Source organism: Sminthopsis crassicaudata, chromosome 1 (assembly GCF_048593235.1).
Source record: "Sminthopsis crassicaudata isolate SCR6 chromosome 1, ASM4859323v1, whole genome shotgun sequence".
In the NCBI taxonomy this organism is placed as follows: domain Eukaryota; kingdom Metazoa; phylum Chordata; class Mammalia; order Dasyuromorphia; family Dasyuridae; genus Sminthopsis; species Sminthopsis crassicaudata.
The window spans coordinates 18,981,180-19,000,925 of NC_133617.1; the positions used below are offsets into that span (position 1 = coordinate 18,981,180).

Below are 19,746 nucleotides of genomic sequence, written 5' to 3' on the forward strand. Positions count from 1 at the left end.
CCGCCCCCGCCCTGAGACTCCCCGAAGCTCTCCCTCCCAAACCTTCACAGGCTCCCTAGTGCCGCGAGGTAAGCTCAGACCGCAACCCTCCCGCTCCCACCCATCAGGGACCGGGGTCTAGACCCCATCCTCTCCCGGGGGCTGGCCCCATCGGCCCCGGAACTGGCCAGGGCTGAGGGGCTGAAGACGTCCAAGCGGTGCAGTGGGTCGGCGTGGATTCTCCGGGCTTAAGGGGGGCAGGCCCTGGGGACCCAAGGAATAGATAAAGGCTGCCCTTAAGGAGCTTGCAGTCTGAAGGGCAGAGAGGCGAACAGCCAGGGGATTAGTTCTAGGTAATCTGAAGGAGTGCCGGATGGAGGGGGCAAGGAGAGCTGCCTGCACCCCCAAACCAGACTAACCCCTCCCTCGGATTCCCCGGCTTCTGTTGAGGGCATTTCCACCCCCTCCCCACACCCCACGCCTAGGCCTCCTGTTCCAGCCTGCTGACCCCCAGGATAACCTCTCCTGGCTGACTGGGCACTTTCTGGCAGCCCCAGCAGGGCGTGGAGCCTGCCTTCATTGGGCCATCTTGCCTCCCCCAATCCTCACCTTCCGCAGGGACCATGGGCTGCACTGGTGCACCACTTTTCCCCACGAGGTACCTGCACAAAACAGGCACTTGAATGCTTCCAAACCCTTTGCAGGTGGAAGGGCATCCCCTGGTTTGGCCCAGCCCCCCGCTCTATTCCCTGCTCAGCACTTCAGAGCCAACTGGCACTCCATCCCCCCTTGATGTGCAGGCCCCATCAGAACCTACGCTCCCAGAGCATGCTGGGCTCACATTAGCACCCCAGCTCCCAGCAGGCTCGGGCCCTACAAGTGCTTCCTAAATGCTAGCTACCTTCTCTTCAGTCGCTGGCACCCCATCTCTTCAGGCCCGCCTGCCCCACTCATCCCCTTAAGGTCACTTATGAGCCATGGTCTCCCACGTCCCCTCCGTGTCTGAGGCTGTCCTATGTTCTACCAAGCTGCTTATGTGTGTACAAGTTCTATCTCCCTGGGCAACCTCGCCAGCTTGAACTTCTCTCAAGGCCGTATCTCTAGATAGGAGGATCTTGGGTCTTTGGGGATGCGCACTGCAGGTATTTAGTGAGCAGGGATTGAGTCAAGGGCACCCTGGCCAAAGGTGCTGTGCCAGGGACAAAACAGTAGCCCGAGCACACTCGATCTCAGGAAACAGACGTAAATCATCTTTTATTATCAAAATCGGCCAACATCCCCGTAAGCCACAGCTGGTCTTAACAAGATTAATGGATGATTTATACACATACACACCTGACAAAAATAATAAAAAACTAATATCTGCTTTGCATAAAATGAGAAAAAAAAAAAAGTACAGCAAAAACTTTTCACATGACCAAAAAAATGTAAAATCAAATATAAAATCATAAAAATAACATCTCATTTGACTGGAACTGCTTTGAAAAAGTCCCACCTGTGAGACAAGCTTATAATAATTTTCCCCAAAAGAAAAAATCTACTTCCCTCTTCAACCAGATCCTCGAAGTCCTAGCTTTTAACCCCCAAAATGACATACGAGCGTATTTGATCACTGGGAAGTTTCCTGCTCTCAGCATGCAAAAGCCCCGCAAAGTTCCTTCCTTTAAAGGCAGATTTGCATTCTGGAACTGCCCAAGAACTTCACCAAGGAGAGATTCTGTCATCTCAATGGAAAAAGGGCCTACGAAAAAAAACACTTTTCTTTGCCAACTTGTGGCTGACGTTTTGAATTGCTTGATGGCAAACATCTCAAATTCAGGATCTTGGTTAAAAGAACAAAACCAGGGAACCCCTTCTCCTCTCCCACCTCAGAACTCTTTGCACACAATTCCGGCGAAGGTAACATCATCGTCGATATGAGCAGGAGGCGGTTCCCTCTTTACCTTTGGATTCCCTCACCACAGAGAGCTAAATAAAACTTCTGGAATCGTGTTCAGATCTCACTCCTATTCCCCTCAGTTTCCAAGCGCAACTTTCCTTCTGCAGACTCTTCTGGAGTGTAAAAGAACCTTCTGGCTGTTGAGAATAATTTGTTTTCTTTCCTGATCGCAATGAATTAAAATACATCTTAATAAAATGACAAGCCATCCTACGATGGCTCAGCGGGTAGGGTAGTCTATCTGCACCGATATATCAACTGCAAACTAAACCCTTTTTGTCACATAGGAAAAAGGAGCATTATTTTTTCATCAACCACAAAGGTAATGGGAGGTAGCAAGAATAAAACAATTGAGGAACATCACTAGGAAGAGCCAGCCACGGGGCCGGTCTGCACCCTGAGTTCTGGGCAAACCCTCTAGGCTCCCTGTCCCAAGCTCAGGGCGCCAAACGGTTGTCCCAGCACCAGCTTCGTCGATTAATTTTCAACCGATATAATCCCCCCGCCCCAAGCCCTCATCAAAGAGCTTTTCATAGCCAAGGTGGACAGACTCCTCCTCCAGCTTGGCTCTAACTGCTTCAAAGAGCTTTCCAATCGATGGGCTTCTTGCCAGACTTCTTCAATAACTCATTGGTCTTGGAGAAATGCCTGCATCCGAAGAACCCTCTATGGACAGACAGCGGAGAAGGGTGGGCGGTCTGCAGCACATGGTGGCGCTTCTGTAGAGAGGAAGCCAAATATGAGACTCAAACCTTACTACTCAGCCTTCCCATTAGACCTTAGTGAGGGTCTGGGGAAAGAAACACTTTGCCCCCATTCGCCAACTAAACAATCAGTGCTTGAAGAGATGTTTCCATGAGCCTCTGAACTCGTAAAATGGGCCTGGGCAGAGGCCCATTGTACAGAGTAGGCCACTGAGGCTCCAACATTAAGGGACTTGTTCACACAGAGGCCAGAAAAAGAGTCTAATTTCTTCAATCACATCCCAAAGTGTGAATAGCACCCTAAAAGGTTTCTGGGACTAGAACCCAAAGGCAGGGAGGCTAGGGATGAAGGCCAGGGCTAACCTCTCAGCAGCCAGAAAATGCCAACAGGTGGGAAGTAGTTTCTACTCTCAGTTCTGAAGGAGCAGCAATACAAGAGTCCAGAGGCAGGAAGAGATATATATTTACTGCCTGCAACAGGACACCTCCTTGTAAAGACTTTTTTTTTTTTAATTGTAAGTTTATTTTTAATACACAGCCTTAAAAGACTTCTGAATGTACTCAGGAGGGCCAGGCCTGGGACTTGCTCCAGCCTTGGCTATGAGCCTATAACCTGCTCACTTTCTCACTTATTAAATGAATTTTTTTTTTTCCAGGGGGTAGTGGGGCAGAGAAGAAGTGAGATGAATAATACATTCACCATAAAAATCTCTCCAATCCCTGTCAGGTCTTTTAATTTGATGGTGATTTTAAAATGGCCATTTTTCACGTAATATTAGAAATAAAAACATGAATGAACTGGTTAAAATCTGCCTGATATCTAAGTGCCCAAGAATTTAATTTCTAGCCTTAGGTTTCTATTATCCAAAGACAGTAAAAGTCACCGAGTACATTTACACAGAACATAATGCTTAAGATGATCATTTTATACTCCTAATTGTAAAATATAAGATTTGGAGGATCCTTTCCAGCTTAAAACCCACGAAGTTTTCATTTTGAAAATTGCTATGCTGATAAAATACGTGAATTCACCATCAGATCATTTTATTTTGAAAAGCTGTGAGGGATTACCCAATCTAAGAAAATCCTTTAAAATCTATTTAGAAAATGCAAATGTAGTAGGCAGAGAACCAACATCTAAACTCCACTTACAGGTTCAAAGTGGAAGCCACGAAGAAGCCGATAGGCCCAGGGAAAAAAGTCTGAACTCTCTTATGTTTGGGACCCTGGGGGAGGACACGAAACCTAAGTCTGCCAGGCAAACAGCCACCTGGCACCTTCACTTTTGAGAGATTGTGGGGGAGCCTGTACTGAGTAAGGAACACCCCACGATCAATGGGCACGGCCTTTGGATGGCATTTAAAGTGACAAGTGGAGGTTGCCCGCCAGGGCCCTGGGCTTCTCCCATTGGATGAGGGACAGAGAAGCAGAGGTCACTTACCCTGTCAATGGAGATGCCTTTCTTCTGAGCATAAGCCCCCCAGAGCATGAAGACGACGCCATTCAGGTTCTTATTCAACCAGGACACCACGGCATCGGTGAACTGCTCCCACCCTCTCTCCTTATGGGAGTTGGCCTGGTGAGCCCGGACCGTGAGCACAGCATTGAGGAGGAGGACACCTGTGCACAAGCACCAGAGAGACCCATCAGTGGCCGCAGCACCAGACAGATTCCCAGCGCAACAGACTCCCTCGTGGTTATTCCAGGCCCCAGCACCCGGAACACGAGGAGAGAAAAGGGAGGCAGAGGAAGTGGGGCAGAAGGGGATAAGAGGGGGAAGAGGAAGGGAATAGGGCCTTAATAAATGGTAATCTAGCGCCCAACTTCTTGACTGCAGCTCAAGATCTTGAATAGAGCCTCGAAATTTTGGTTATCAGTAAATGTATGATGTACACCCAGGATTGCACAAACATTTCTTGCGTGAAAAGGGTTTGGGAGTGGCAAAGGTTTCAGAAGCCTTGGGCCAGTGGAAGGTGCCTCCCTGGTCACTGACAGATGTGTCAGCAAGAGAAAAGCCCCGACGAGCTAAGTGCCAGGCCTGGTTCCTTCTAACCTAACTTCAATCCATGAGCTCACAGGGCTTTTAGGGATGAGGGAGCCCGGCCTCATTTTGGTTTGCTGAGATTGACTTTGGTACTTTCAAACAACAGGCCGTACACGGCAGACTCGGACAAAGCCAAGAAAAGGCCGGTCTGGACTTCTTAACTATCAATGACCTCGACCTTTTGGGAGTATAAAACTACAACTAGGATAAGCCCCTCGTCCCATCTGCCCTCCCTGAATAACTAGCCATTAAGCCGAATGCTTACCCTGTTTGGCCCAGCCAGACAAATCTCCATGACCAGGATGCGCAAAGTCTTCTATGTCTGTGGACAACTCTTTATAAATATTTTCCAAGCTAAAAACGAGATAAATTAAATGCTTTAGTGTCTGTGTCAAATATCACCGATCTAAAAAGATTATTCTAAAATTTAAAAAATTCATCTAAAAAGATTCAAAAAACAGAGGATGGAGTCTGGCCCTGGAGCCGCATCCCTCACCACCTGGATGACCTGGGGGAGTGGGGCCTGCCTCTGAGACGCAGTTCTCTCACCCACGAAATGAGGCTTGACCAGAGCTTTGGGAGTCCTTCTCTAGTTCTCTCACTCTATGATCCCTTCCTCAGTGACGTCAGAGAGCCGATGAGGAAACACTGAAATGGCCCTACTGCTGGAGGTGGATTTCATCATTTGGCCATGACTGAAGAAAGAGAAACAATGGACTGTTCTCCTCCTCAGCTGGTTGCGGAATGAAAGACAAATAAAACCCCTTAAGAATGAGCAGCCCCAAAGTTGGGAAACAAGGTGAGCTGCCACATTCCCCTATCCCATGGGCCAGATTTTTCATAATCCAACACAGCACATAACAGAAGAAAGAGTACTTGAGCTGGGAGGCCAAGGACAGGGTTCAGGTCCTGCCTCAGGCTCGGGGTGTGGCGGGGTGCAGATCAACATTTGGGGCCTCAGTTTCCCTGCCTATAAAATGCAGGAGGCAGAGGAAGGGAGAAAGGTTAAGCTCAGATGGCCTGTGTGAGGTCCTTTCTAACTCCCCCTAGATCTCGGATCCCCACCCAAGACCAGCTTTCTCTAAGCCCAACCCTCAGTAACAATCCAAGGACCATTCCTCAGCTTGAGAAGGGACCCTGGAATGCATCAAGCGCACCTAATAGCTCTAGTCACAGTGCAGCCCCAACCAGGTTAACTGTCATTGGGAAACATGACAGAATGAAAAAATATAGTAGAGCTAAGGTTAATTTGAGAATTTCTAAGTCAACACGTGCCATGCAGGAACGGGTTGTGGCTCCAGTCATCCTGGCCTAAAGCCCCCTAGGACTCCACCACAACAGGAAATCCTTCCACTGAGGACGCTGATGAGCCCGTCTTTGTTTACTTTCAGCCCAATTCTGTCTCCCAACTTCTACCACACAGCTGGCTCCTTGATTTAGCTCCCAAGTCCCCACACCAAAAGGAATCTCCAGGTCTTCTCCCATGAACACTCCCAGTTCCCAGAAGGCGGGCATGGTATGGGCCTGCAGGAACTCACAAATCACTACTCTCCCCTAAGATGGGCCAAACAGCTTAGGCCTTCCCACCCAAGGTAGTGGCTGGGACTGTGGCTGCCTCCTATGGAGGTGCCATATACATCTCCCTTCCTCCACTGGTACCCAACGGTACGTACACCTGACATTAGATCTCAGGGGAACTTGACAAACTCAGCATCTTAAGAGGTGCCCCAAAGGAGAGGAAGAGGGGATCCTTTCAGTGAGGATTTTCCATCAGCCAGAGAAAGGAATCCTACCTCGGAGGGGGTGGAACAGGCCTCTGAACACTGAAGCAGAGTCCATGAGCTTGATTGGGTCCGTGATATGGGTCCTGCCCCAAGATGACAACTTTTACCTGTACGTGCCCAAATTTGCCATCAATTAGTAAATGACTGATGTGATTTTTTTGAAGAAAAGAAACAATGCATAGAAGAAGTGACTTTCAAGGTGTCTTCCAACTTTAATTATAGACACCTGCAAAACTCCCTGGTGCTCACTTCTTCCATCTCCAACCAAGGCCCTTGGTCCCACCAATTCAAAGCATTCAAGAAATGACTTGACCCAGAATGACTCTTCTTTATGCAAATGTACTTTCCCTCATCTTTGGATACTTTGAAACAAGCCAGGCTTAACACACATCCAAAGGGGAAGCATATAGAAGTATAACATTTCAAGTAGCACAGTCTGCTGATTAAAAATTGGGAGGAAGCATCCGGTTCATTGGATTTTCTGACTTTCTCTTTCCTGAAACCTGAGAAAGCATTAGTTTGGAGAAGATAAAATGATCTTTAAGAATTAAAAAAAAAATAATGCTTTCAAAACAGGCCTTTTAAAATATAGATGGGCAAAAGGTTTCCTGGTGGGCAGAACACAAATTAGCCAAATCCAAAGATTTCTTAATGAATTGTAGTCACTGCAGCCCTTTCAATTTGGGGGATGAGTCATTAGTGCCCCTAACAAGGTAAGGAAAAGAACCTCTTTGTGAGGAAGACCCTTCCTTTAAGACAGATAATGATAAGTTTTCTGTCTACTGTGGCCAGAATTTTACAGTACTGGTCTCTAAACTGAATAGCAGGAACTGAATAAAGCAGGCCTAAAGAAAGGACTTTAGAGATCAAAAGTGGTTTAATTAATCACTTTCTGAGTGAGGAATAGTTTGCAAACCTCTACCTGGTACAGGAAAGTAGAGCTTTTATACACAAATCCTAAGTGGGAAGGGAAGAGATTCTAATACAACTCTTCCCAGGGTCTAAGCTGGTTTTCCAGCTCCATAAGGAAGACAATACAATCTTGGATTGTTTCAAATCTTGAGGATTATGACCACCACTTCCTCAGGTATAAAACCAATGTTCTATGAAGGGAAGAGTTCACTTATTGTATGAATATAGCCACGGTCAGAATAATTGATCATTTTAAGCAGTCTTGTGAGTTTCTGACTCCGAAGCCAGAAAAGGCAGCTCTGAGAAATCAAAATTATTAGTATTTTCTTCACACAACACAAAAACAGAAGTTCACAACGATGCGCTAGTTTTCCAGGTTTTGACAGACGTATAGAACAACCCCTTACTGAGCACTCGCCCAAAAAGGACTAAAATAAACCACAAAGGGAAAAGTCTAGTTTCTCCTGATGCAGAACCAACATAACTCATTTCCAAAGATCATTTCAACGACAAGTTTAGCAACCAGATACTCTTCCTTTAACTCAAATCCCTGCGGTTCCAGTAAAAATATTAAGTAAAAGTCTAATCAGGACTGAACAAGAGTTACTTTTCATTCCTATACACTAGAGCAGTGGTCCTCAAACTTTTTCAATAGGGGCCAGTTCACTGTCCTTCAGACTGTGGGAGGGCTGGACTATAGTAAAAACAAAAACTCACACTGTCTTCGCCCCTCGGCCCATTTGCCATAAGCCGGCGGGCCGCATAAATGTCCTCAGATGGCCGCATCTGGCCCACGGGCCGTAGTTTGAGAACCCCTGCTCTAGAGGCTTTAAGTCATTTCTTTTCAAGACCTACAAAGATTTGGGGGGCTCCGGTTGTAGTCAGATGTCTGACTTAACAAATATCCCCAAAAACCTCCAAACTGGAAGGAGTTAATGACTATCAAAATATTCTTATGCAATGAGCTTTGTGACAGGCGTTAAGGCACAGGTCAGCCCTGGTGCAACAGCTTCCTATAAAATAGGCCATCGGTTACAAACGCCTTGAACAGCAACTACCACAAAGCCAGGGGTTCTACTTTGCACAGTCCTCCCTCTCTCAAGTCCAACTGAATTGCATATGCCCCAGTATCCCCTCCCTGCCACCAAGGTCAAGAACAAAGGACAGAGAACTTAGGCCCCACCGGGACTCCTGGACCCAGCGACAAGGCCTCCTTTCTCTGGCATCTCTCCAGTTCATCCTGTCTATAATTTATGAGTCCATAGCTGTTGACATGTTGACTCCCTCATGAGACTGAGCTCATTGAGGGTCAGGCCTGCCTCTGCCTTTCTATGTATCCCCACTAAGACACGAAGTCTGTGTTTATTGGCTGACTCGGAGACCATCCAATCCAATTCACTTTACAACTGAAGCAGAGATTCTGTCTCCTCTGATAAGGGCCACCCAACTAGCATATTCATTAAGTATTTACAATATGCTAATTATTGGGTATAGAAAAATGAATTAGAACAATTTTTTTTTTTCTTAAATGTAGAAACAACCCCAACCCCAAGGAAGTCCTCAGGGGTCCACGGAAAAGTTTCTTGGACTTCAGTTTCTAATAATGGTCTTCAGATATCTTGCAGAGGGCTGCTGGAAGGCTCAAATGAAAAGTGTAACTATAAAACATTATCTAATTGACCTGCCTTGGTGTTTTTTAACTTCTATTGGCTGAAAAATCTGGCTAAAGTTTTAAAAAGCAGTCACCTGGATAACCTTCCGCTGAGAAAGTCAAACTAGTGTTTTACTGAGCTTTGTTTATCTGTGCCCATATTACTGCTTCTGTTTAAACGTCTTCTTTATGAACTTATTACTTCAATTTGGAACTAGTTTTTTTAAAACTGGACTTCTAATTGGGGCAGTAAACTCTCAATGAGGAAACTCCCTTTGCCGATGCAGATCTGGGGCCGGCCGCCTGCCTACTTTCTATGTGTAAAAATACAAGGAAAAGTTTTTTTGGGGGAAAAAGGGGCAAGGCTGGGAAGTCTCTCCTGATACAGGAGGAGGCCCTTCAGCTGGATTTTGACTCAAGCTAAATTCCAGAGTCCTTTCCAGGGACAGAGGCAGCTCTCCAGCCCCCCTCCCCCTCCCCAATTTTACAAATCTCATCCAGGATGGGGCTTCTACTCACATCTCGAATCTCACACAGCTGCGTCCAGGTGAAGACTTGGTCCGCAGGGGGATAGACCGTATGGCGCTTCCGTTCTTCTGCAACAAACTCCATTAGCTGATTTTGATTTGTTTAAAAATTAAAAAACAAACAAACAAGATTGGTTACGAACATCCTCGTTGACTACGATTCTCCTCAGAAATCCTCCAACTTCCCAGATAAATGATCTTTTTCAACAGTTTGTGAGCCTAGCTTAAAAAACCTCACTGTAACCGAGTATTCGGGAGACCTCACAATTTAGCAAAAACGTGCCTGATTCGGCTGCAGGGGCAGGTGCCACTTTAAGTGGCGGCTCACAATTTGGCAACCGGAGGAAATCCGCCTCCTCCCTGGAGCGCCGCTAGTATGTGACGGGTCTGACTGAGTTCTTTGAGATGTACCCCTTTAGGAATTAACAGCGCTTCAAGTGCTCTCTGCAAAAGTTATCCAGAGTACAACACCCCCTCCCCCCCACTGCGCTGCGGGGCAGGAGCAGGGCCAGGCCTCCAGAGGCGCCCAAGTACATTAAGGGTTAGGGGAACACTGAAATCCACAACAAGGCGGCCCTGCGCCATTTACCTTCATGAAATACGGTTTCCCGAACTCTGCGCTCAGGGGTCGCTTCCAGCTGTCCCCGAAGCCCCCCGGGACGTTGCGGGAGGCGAGGCGGAGCAGGGCGGCCTCCTTGTTTTTCTGGATCCGCTCCAGCTGCTCGGGGCTCAAGGGAGACGAGGGGGCTGCGGGCTCGTCTCCGGGCCGGCTCTTCTTGGGCGGGCTGGCCTGCGGGAAGTCCCCAAAGAGGCGGGGGATGATTAGGGGAAAGAGGCCGGGCCGCAGGCCGGGGCCTACCCTGCCGGACCCCACCACGGCTGGGAAAAAGGCCCCCATGCCCCTCCCCCCGCGGTGCTCCCGGGTTGGGACTTCACAGTCCCCGGAGGGATGAAGGGAGCCGGGGAGGTCTGAGAGGCTCCCTCCCCACCCGGGACGCGCGAGCACGGGGGAGGGGGAGGGAGGACCCAGGCCAAACTTCTAGGATGGGGAGGGGAGGAAAAAGACAGTGGGACAGGGGAAGGAGAGTCCATGAGACAGTGGCCGAAGTGCGCATGCTTCGGCCGGCCCCGCCCCCGTGGCGGGACCGTAGACCCACACATCCATTTCACGTGGACATTTCGCGGCAAAAACAGGAGACGGGAGGCGCGGGCCCCGCCCCCTCCCTCCGGATTGGAGGCCGGGTCCGGCCACGCAGCGGCGGGCGGAGCTCCGATTGGCCCAGCCTCTCTCCCATTGGTTGTCCGCCTCGCGGAGGCGCGCGCCAAAGAGAAGGGCAGGCGGGCGCTAGAAAAAGTCTCGGGGTTCGGGGCTCGCCCGCTCTTCCGGAGCGGCGGTGTACGAGTCCCTTTCCGCAGCGGTGGAGACCGCGCGCCCCCCGCCCCCTCTCCCTCCGTCGGTAGCCCCCCTTCCTCACCGCGGCATCCTCGCTCTCCTCCGCCGCCGCCTCTTTGCCGGGGTCCGCGGGCGGCTCGGTGCACGAGCGCCGCTTCCTGGGGGCGCTCGGGGAGAAGAAGGAGTGGAGGGTCTTCTGCCCGATCATGCCGGCGGCGGCTGGCAGCGACAGCAGCAGCAGAACCAAGCGCAGCCCCACCACTCCACCCCCCCGACCCCCGACTGACTGGCCCTACCGCTTGGCGCCCAGCGCGGCGCGCATGCTCCGGGTGCCTTTGTAGAGTGGGTGAGAGGTGTGGCTAATCTGGCGCATGCGCATCGAGGACTACTAAAGAGACCCACGTGACCGATGCTGACCGAGGAGGGACCTCCCGGAGCAGGTGGGCCGGCGGAGGGTGGGAGCCCCTGCGGTGAGGGAGGAGCCCCGCCTCTGGCGCCCAGCTTTTCTGCCGCTGTAAAAGAAGGGGCGACCCCGAGGGTCCCAGCTCTTGACCCAAAAGGGAGGCCTGGCCAGCCCCTTGCTTTTTTACAGATAGGGAAACTGAGGAACCTTAGGAAGTCACATGGGTGGGATGAATTTGAACCAGGTTCAATTTAGAACAAAATTTTATCAAGCGCCTACTGTGTGCTCAGCGCTCCGGGTTCTAAAGCTGCTCTCTAGGAGCTTACACGTGCAAATAAATGTGCGAAACAAGCCACGTACAGGCCAAAAAATAACAATTAAGAAGGTTTGAAGAGTCGGTTACCGTATAGTAAGCACCTACTATGTGCCGGGCGCTGCGCTAAGGGCCGAGGACACCAGAAAAAGGTCCTGAATGTCGGGGGTTTTCTTGCACCAAACACGATTTCCCAGCACGACCTCTAACGCTCTCCCCTAAATCTCTAAGGTGGCTAAGCTGGTCGGACGCTCTCTTAAGGTTCCCCCTAGATCTCATAGGAGGGGCCTGGGGGGAGGGGGGGAGGAGAAGAATGTGGAACTCAACTTCGTTGAGAGAGTCCTCGAGAACCTCTTCCTTCCCGCCCCTCCCCCCCACCGAAAGTTATTGTTTTTTCCTCGTGGGGAAGGGGGGAGGAGGTGAGCTTTGTTCTTTTCTTTAGCCTCGGCCCAATTAAATTTTGGAAGTTTCTGGTAGGTTAGCCTCGAGGAGATGGAATTTTTCCGAACCCACCCCCGGGGCTCCTCCCCCAGATTAAAGAATTTTACTGAATTGGAAGCGTTCTTTTCCATAGAAGTGAGCATTTCCCCGGAAGGCTTTTATTCATTCTTAATGAGATTTCGGAGTTTGTTACCTCCCTTATTTCCCTTAAGAAAAAAAAAAAGCCAGAGGGAGGGAAGAGAGCCCTGTTATTTTCAGATTTATTTAGAAGCGTTTCCACCGTCGGCTCGCGGCTCTATCCTCCCCCGGTCTTGGCTGTTACTGTGTCTAAATCCTAAAGACTCATTTCCCTTCGGTGTTTTCCCAGTGAAAATTTCATCCCGGGGTCAGGTCTTTGCTGTGGTGACAGTTTGGTTTTCTCGCCCTCTCCGGCCTCCTGGTTGCCCAGCGGCGGTGTCTGGGGGCCGGGGGGGAGGGGGGGGAGAAGAGAGGAGTGGGATGGGCTCCGAACTTGAAGAATGGAAGGAAATGGATTTTGGAAAGGACCGAACCCCCCCTCCCCCCCAACGTTTGGTCCCTACCATCCTGTGTCTACCTCACTTGGTTGGAGAGAGCCACGCCCATCAGAATTGATCCGTCTGGTTGTCTTGTATCTGGTTCTGCTCATGGCCCCTAACATCACTTGGAGCCAAAGTCCACATCCCACACCACGTGACTTGGGAGTGATTGGGTTTTTGGGCATGTTAAATGCCTTCTGGGATGATTGCCGAAGCTAGCCTGGATGGAAGAGAGAAGTAGGGGGAGAAGTGCATCCGAAAAGGAGAAAAGCCGGGGAAGGGGAAAGTACTGGGGATATTGGAGGTAGGCGGGGCTCTCTCTGACCCGGGTTAGATGGGAATAGAAATTGCTGGAGGGAAATGTTGGGAAGGGCCGGGTCTGGACTCGGGATTTCTGGGGGGGAACGCCCTCTGTCTATATCTGGAAAGTCTCCGTTTAAAGAATGGCCTAGGGCACTGGGAGCTAATGACTTGGTCAAAGCCACACTACGGAACTCTGGTCTTTCTGATCCCCGTGGGCCACATTAATCCAGAAACACTTGTTAAGTCCTGAAAAAGCGGGGACAGACCTTCCTTTCCTCCGGGAGCTTCTGGCCTAATGATCCCAATGATTCACTAAATCCATTAGAGGAAAAAGGTTTCTTTAACATTCGTTTTCCAACTATGATTGTTCTGTAAGAACAGCCAGCAGGATGACTACAGAGAGGCGAAACGAGCAGGCCCGAGAACATGGCACCATGATCACGTCAGATGGACCGGGCTCTTTTCGACCATGAGACGATTCAAACCAGTTCCAGTCGTTCAGTGATAGAGAGCCATCTACAGCCAGAGAGGACTGTGGGAGCTGAGTGTGGGCCACAACACAGCATTCTCCCTTTCTGTTGTTCCTTGCATTTGATTCTGCTGCTTTTTTTTTTTTTTTTTTTTTTGTGCAGCACAATAATTGTATAAATATGTATGTAATGTACATCTCTACCATATTGAACATAAAACAATTTAATTTTCTTAGGACCTCTTCGGGATAGCGGCTCAGTTGAGACGCTTATGGATGCCCAGCTTGAGAGCTCTGGACACCGTGGTGTCTGGACTTTTCTAGCAGCTCTCTTCAGGCTGATTTGCCTCTTTTCCCAACTTTCCTATGGCTGTGGAGGACCTGGCCATCCGCCATGTGGCCCAAGTTCCCACACTGGGGGGGTGCCCGTCTGCCCTTTTTTGTTGTTGTTAGTTGTGTGTGACCCCATTTGGGGTTTTCCCGGCAGAGATACTAGAGTGGTTTTCCATTTCCTTCTCATTTTACAGAGGGGGAAACTAAGGCAGAAGGTTAGGGACCTTGCCCTGGCTCACCCAGCTGGAAGTGTCCGAGGCCGGATATGAATTCAGGCCTTGCAGCTCAGGCTCTAGCCCACTTTGCTCAAGTGTCTGGATGCCCAGTCCCACCACATTACTTTCCTATATTCAGTAAATTGAACCTTTTGTCTCCAGGTTCCGATAATACATCCCTTGTTTGGCTTTGCAGGCTTCTCCCTTCCAGCCCCCTCCCCTCCCAAATCTGCCCTCTCTGCGCCCATCCCCCAGCGGTCTGTTGCCTTGTATCTGGTTTGTACTGGTCATTTGCTTCTGCCCAGGCCCTCTCTCTACGAGCAGGACGATCCTTGACCTCTCTTTGCAGCCCCACGCGCTGGCCCCCTGATGCCTTCCATGTCCTGCACCCTGACCATCTGCCTGGATCTGCTCCCACCAACTGCATCCATCCCCATGGCCTTGAGGGCTCTTACCTGTCGCCCCTCCTGTGGGGTGAGTCACCCTGGCCTCCTTCCCCCACCTGAGCCTTGGAGTCCCCTACACTCGGGTGCAGTGCTCCACGTTAGGACCATGATGCTCCACAACTCATAGAGTTGGGGTTTGTCCTTCCTTCTGGACTAATGCCAGGGAGCCCAGGCCACGACATGCAAGAGAGGGCAAGTCCCTGTTCCCCGGAGCCCTCTAGGGCCATTGGCCAGATGGAGCTCAGGGTGACTGGAGGTGGCCCCGGAGGCAGTGGAGCCCTTGGCCGCAGACAAGCACAGGGGTGCCTCCGCCAGAGGTCACGCAGGGAAATTGGCGGCAGAGGCTTGAGGCAGGAAGCCCACCAGGAGCCTGCAGAGAGATTGTCAGGGTCCCGGTCGACCAGATCTCAGAAAGCAGAAGGCCTTTCCTGGGCCCCGTTTCTGCGCTCCAGTGGGGAAGGCACAAGGCCTCCAGGGAAGATGCAGCAAGGGAGACTTGGGGCACAGGGTCCCAGGAGGGAGCAGGTAGAAAGGGGGCTCATCCTGGGGGTCAGGGAAGGGGCATTCTGGAGCCTCCAAGTTTGACACCAGATTGTCCCCTCTTCCTCTCCTGGTGACCCATCAGAGCCCCCGGGGCAGCCCCCAATGAAAAGGGGTAATTGCCAACAGCAGAGCTGTTTGCACTTCTTGAGACAGTGGACACAGTGAGAGCATTTGTGAATGCTGATTTATCATCATTAATCATCCTGGCCCATTCCCAAGCCCGTCCACTGGCCGAGGCCTCTAATCCCCCAGCAGAGGCCCCCCATCCTCCAGTTTATGGAGAGCCTTCAGTCCCAGAATCCAATCTCTCACCCCTGGAGTTCATTCTTAGAGCAGCTGTGCAAGTCAGTCTCCCTCCTCAAGCAGCTCCAGGGCCTCCCTTTTCTGGGAGGAAATAGAACCCCCTCTTCTCAGGCTGGCTCTCAACCCTTATTTCTAGAACAATTTATTAAAACCTGAGATCCATGGACTTTTACTTTTAAAAAGTACTTTGATAATTGCATTTCTGTTTATTTAATTTCCTTTATAATGCTATGCATTTTATGCAGTAAGCAGCATGACTGGGAGAGGATCATGGCCTTGAAGGACTGGCTTCAGGAGACTGCCACAAAAGTGGCTCCTGGAGGGTTTCCTATTCCTCTCCCCTCCCCCTATTCCGCATTCCAACTGCACTTACTGTTTTTGTCCTGTTTCTGTGCCTTTACCCAGGCTGTGCCCCCTGCCTGGAGTGCCTTCCCTCCTCAAGGGCCATGCCCTTTAAGTGATTTTCCTGGCCTTAGCCGTCCCCTGCCTCAGCACTGACCCAATTCCCTCATATTTCATATTTGCTTCTCTGTATAAAGATTGTTTCCCTCCCAGAGGGTCAGCCCCTTGAGGGCTTTTTCGACTTTAGCTTGGTGCCCCATGCCTGGCCCCTGCTTCTTAAATGGATCCTGAAGGGCATGTGGCCATGTCAAGGGCTCTGGAGTTTGGCTCCTGACTGGCAGCCCCTTTCCCCTCTTGCCGGGATCTCCTTACTGGCCCTCTTCTGCCTCACAGGCTTTCTTCCATTCTTCCTCAGTCTCATTCTCTCTTCAAGGGCTGCCCTCCTTTACTCTGTAATCATCCCATCTCCTAAAATGTAACCTCCTTGAACCCCCAAACCTAGCACGGTTGTCCCACTAGACTGTTCTGTGCTGACTGAATAGAGTTGTACGGTCTTGAGGAATTCAGTGTTTTCAGTTTCTTGGTCTACAGTGCCTGACAAACAGTAGACACTTAATAAATGCTCATTGACTGACTGACTGGAGCTTCTTTCAGCTCCAAAATCCAGCGACCCCACAGGCCCAGGGGGCAGGAGCCTCCTCTGCCAGACTCATCCCAGCTGGCACCCTTGCCGTTCGCCTTGGTCATGTCCTTTGGAGTAGGTTGGGCAGGACCATGGCTATCATCCTGTCTCCGTTGTCTGGCCTTCCTCCTAAGCTTTGTTTTTCCTCAGCTGCGCAGGAGCTGCCCGGAGACCTCTGAATGTTGGTACAGCTCTGGGACTTGGCTGTAAGGGTTATAATGGGGAAGGGGGCTCTGGCGGCAATGAAATCCTGGCCCTGTTGCTTGTAACCAGACAGACAAGCCGCCTAAAGGAGTTGGACTAGGGGCCTCTAAGCCACCCTCTGAGCCCATAATTCTGGGGAGGTGGCTAAGCAGTTAGAACACTAAGCTTGGAATCAGCTAGACTCCTATCCCGAGTTCAAATCCAGCCCCAGACACTTCCGGGCTGTGTCCTTTCACCCCATTGACCACGGTTTTCTCATCTAGACAATGAACTGGAGGAGGAAATGGCCACCCTCCAGTGTCTTTGCCAAGAATCCCCAGATGGGGTCACCGCCACGACTAATGAACTGTTCAGAAGCAGCAGTTCTGGGATCCGAGTTTGAATTCCGGCCTGGCCTTTACTCCCCATCAGACCCTCGTGGGCAAGGCAAATCACCTCAGCTGTTAAGTAAGGGGGCCGGGCCCTTTGGGGCCCCTCCAGCACAGCCCATGGTCCTAAACCAGGTCTGGGCTGCAGCCCGGACTCTGCTGCTTAGTGTGGCGGGAGCCTTGCCCCCTTTGCATGGGGAGGGCACCGGACTGGATAAGCTGGAGGATTCCTTCCAGCTGGGAGATGGACTCCAGGACCTTCAATAATAGAGCCGGGGTGTAAGGCCCCCAAGGACAGGTAGGGGGAGCCCGAGTGCTTTGCTAGGACCAGCCTTGCTCTGCAGACAACCCATAAGGCCGGATGGGCCTGTGAGCATCCTGGAGGCTGGGATGTGACTGCCCAGTGGTGGAGTAGGGACTGATTGGGGTGCAGCTGGCTATAAAGATACCCCCAGGGCCCCGGGCAGAGTGGAAGTCTCTTTGTTTCTTATCTGTGAGTATATAAAAAAGGAAAAATGCTTAGTGTTTGAATGAGAACTCTGCTTTGGATGCCTTGAAGCCTTGAGTACCACCCCTAGAAAACTCCGTCATTATTTGAGGTGGTGGGCACAATCTTTCAGAGAGGGAGAACCGGGGCTCTGGAAAACTGCTAAGAATGCCTGCTAACTAGCCCTTTTGTAGTGGGAAGGAATTGGAAACGGGGTGGCTGCCCATCAGTGGGAGAATGGCTGAATATGTTGTGTATATGAATGTAACGGAATATTATCACTCTATAAGAAATGAGCTAGTGGATTTCAGAAAAGCCTGGAGAGACTTACAGGAACTGATGATTCTCAGTGAAATGACTAGAATCACGAGATCAATGTACACGGCAACAACATGATGGTCAGTTATAACGGATGTAGCTCTTTTCAACAATCAGGTGATTCAGGTCAGTTCCAGTGGTCTTGTGACAGAGAGAGCCACCTAAATCCAGAAATAGTTCTTTGGGGACTGAGTATGGAGCACAACATAGTTTTTTTCACTTTTTTGTTGTTTGCTTGCTTTTTTTTTTCTTTCTCATTTTTTTTTCTTTTTGATCTGATTTTTCTTGTGCAGCAAAATAATTCTGGAAATATGTATAGAAGAATTTCCTGTGTTTAACATTTACTGGATTACTTGCCATCTAGGGGAGGGAGAAAAAAATTTGTAACACAAGGTCTTACAAGGGTGAATGTTGAAAATTGTGTATTTTGAAAATAAGCTTTGTTAAAAAAAAAAAAATGCCTGCTAATAATAGCTAGTATTTCTGTGGTACATGAAGGTGTACAGAGCACTTTTCAAATATGATTTCATTTTATCCTCTGTTATTATCCCTACTTGAGACAGGAAGCAGAAGTGGAAGGGCAGCAGCCTGGTGTGGGGGCTTCTAGCAGGGTCTGGACAAGGGACCACTTCTACATGCTGTAATAGTGGGTGTTCCTTTCTTATATGCACTGACCTGTTTAGCCACTGGGGTAGCAGGGGTTCTCAAACTATGGCCTGCTGAGGACGTTTATTCGGCCCGCCGGGTTATGGCAAATGGGCTGAGGGGCAGAGACAGAGGGTGAGTTTTTGTTTTTACTCTAGTCCGGCCCTCCAGCAGTCTGAGGGACAGTGAACTGGCCCCCTGTTTAAAAAGTTTGAGGACCACTGCAGTAGAATTTCAGCCATTCTCTGATTAATGCCCTCCCTCAGTCCTAAGTTTCCAATTCTTTGCCACCACAGAGAACACTAGGATTCTATAAGAGTGTGATTCTACGGCTCTTTTTGATGGGTCTCTTTTTAATCCTTCCTCATTCTCCCACAGGTTGTTGCCAACAGGGAAGGCACACGTGAAGTTTCTCCACCTGTTTTTATCAGGCCTACCAAACTCCCAGAGAACAGCAGATGGACAGATTCCTGGTGAAGAGAGCTGCAGGATGTCCTTCAGGACAAACTAGAGACGAGCAGGAACAAAGTCACAGCTTCCAGGGAGAAGAGGAAGAAAGTAGAAAAAAGCGACCCAGGAGGGAAACAACTGGGAAGGATGGTGACTTGGCAGCTGGCTGCCCCTGGCGGAAGATTCGGGCTGAGAGCTTGGATTGTGATTACACTGTCCTATTTGGCAGGGAGGAGGCAGATGAGCTTCTCCGGACACTGGAAAAAGAAGTGGAATATTTTGAAGGTAAGCATTAAGTTCTATAGGCTAGCAGCTCCTTCTTTCTTTTTAAGACTTGCCAGATCTCTTGGCCCTAAGCTTAAGACCAATAGAATTCTAGTTCCCACAATTTCTGGATGTCGAGGAGAGGGATGTCCATCTAATCACTTTTTAAAAGTTTGCCCAACTCCATTTTTTTTTTTTTTTTTTTTTTTTTTGCATTTTCTCTAATGTAGGATAGGCTTGATACAAATTCTTCTTTTCTGGGAAATAAAATATTTTCATGACATCAGAACGTGTAGGTCTATTAAAGTGATGATCCCAAGACTTAATCCACAATCCTATGGAATACTGGAAACACTGGTGACCAGTCAGAAAGCCTGGATTCTAGGGCTTCTTTGCAGTGTGGTATTGACTGTTCTGGTTCTGCTAACTTCATTCCGCATGGGTCCATAAAGTCTTTCTGTTTCCCATTTGTTATTTCATATACCACAGTGGTTTGTTCAGCTGCTGCCCGTGAAGGAGCACAAGATCTAGTTTGGTACAGAGAAATCTTTGCCTCTTTCTTCAGTCTCTCCTGGGGGCATGTGCAGTACTTGTCTCCCTGGGTCAGAGCACGTGCAGTTCCTGTCTTTAAAAGCTCAGTCCCAATGCCAACTTCTGTGCAAGACCTCTCCAGATTTTCCTGATTACTAGAGTCCCCCTTATCCTGTCCCCATTTTTCTTCAATAAC

The 19,746-nt window shown here is 49.7% G+C and overlaps 3 protein-coding genes across 7 annotated transcripts in view; 1 reads left to right on the forward strand and 2 right to left on the reverse strand.

Moving 5' to 3' along the window:
- ACACB (acetyl-CoA carboxylase beta) overlaps positions 1-900 on the reverse strand; it is a 127,030-nt gene extending 126,130 nt beyond the window's left edge. Inside the window, exon 1 of the mRNA XM_074295570.1 lies at positions 881-900. The gene's annotated coding sequence lies outside the window, so the exon portion shown is untranslated. The remainder of the gene's footprint in view (positions 1-880) is intronic.
- ALKBH2 (alkB homolog 2, alpha-ketoglutarate dependent dioxygenase) overlaps positions 1-19,746 on the forward strand; it is a 24,759-nt gene continuing 5,013 nt past the window's right edge. The window contains exons 1-3 of one of the 5 annotated variants that reach the window (XM_074295718.1): positions 1-68; positions 5,288-5,465; positions 18,684-19,040. In XM_074295718.1, the coding sequence (XP_074151819.1) occupies positions 18,764-19,040 (277 nt within the window). In that variant the 5' untranslated portion in view covers positions 1-68; positions 5,288-5,465; positions 18,684-18,763. Of the gene's footprint in view, positions 69-5,287; positions 5,466-11,265; positions 11,374-13,331; positions 16,935-16,957; positions 17,349-18,223; positions 18,307-18,683; positions 19,041-19,746 lie in introns of those variants that run through there. The other 4 variants (XM_074295721.1, XM_074295727.1, XM_074295717.1 and 1 more) reach the window with 4 other exon arrangements.
- UNG (uracil DNA glycosylase) lies at positions 1,209-11,257 on the reverse strand. The gene is made up of 7 exons (XM_074295704.1): positions 11,016-11,257; positions 10,130-10,330; positions 9,533-9,628; positions 6,460-6,557; positions 4,932-5,020; positions 4,064-4,242; positions 1,209-2,637 (listed from the first exon to the last, which is right to left on the reverse strand). The coding sequence occupies exons 1-7, from the start codon at positions 11,139-11,141 to the stop codon at positions 2,497-2,499; spliced, it is 930 nt and encodes a 309-aa protein (XP_074151805.1). The 5' UTR covers positions 11,142-11,257; the 3' UTR covers positions 1,209-2,496.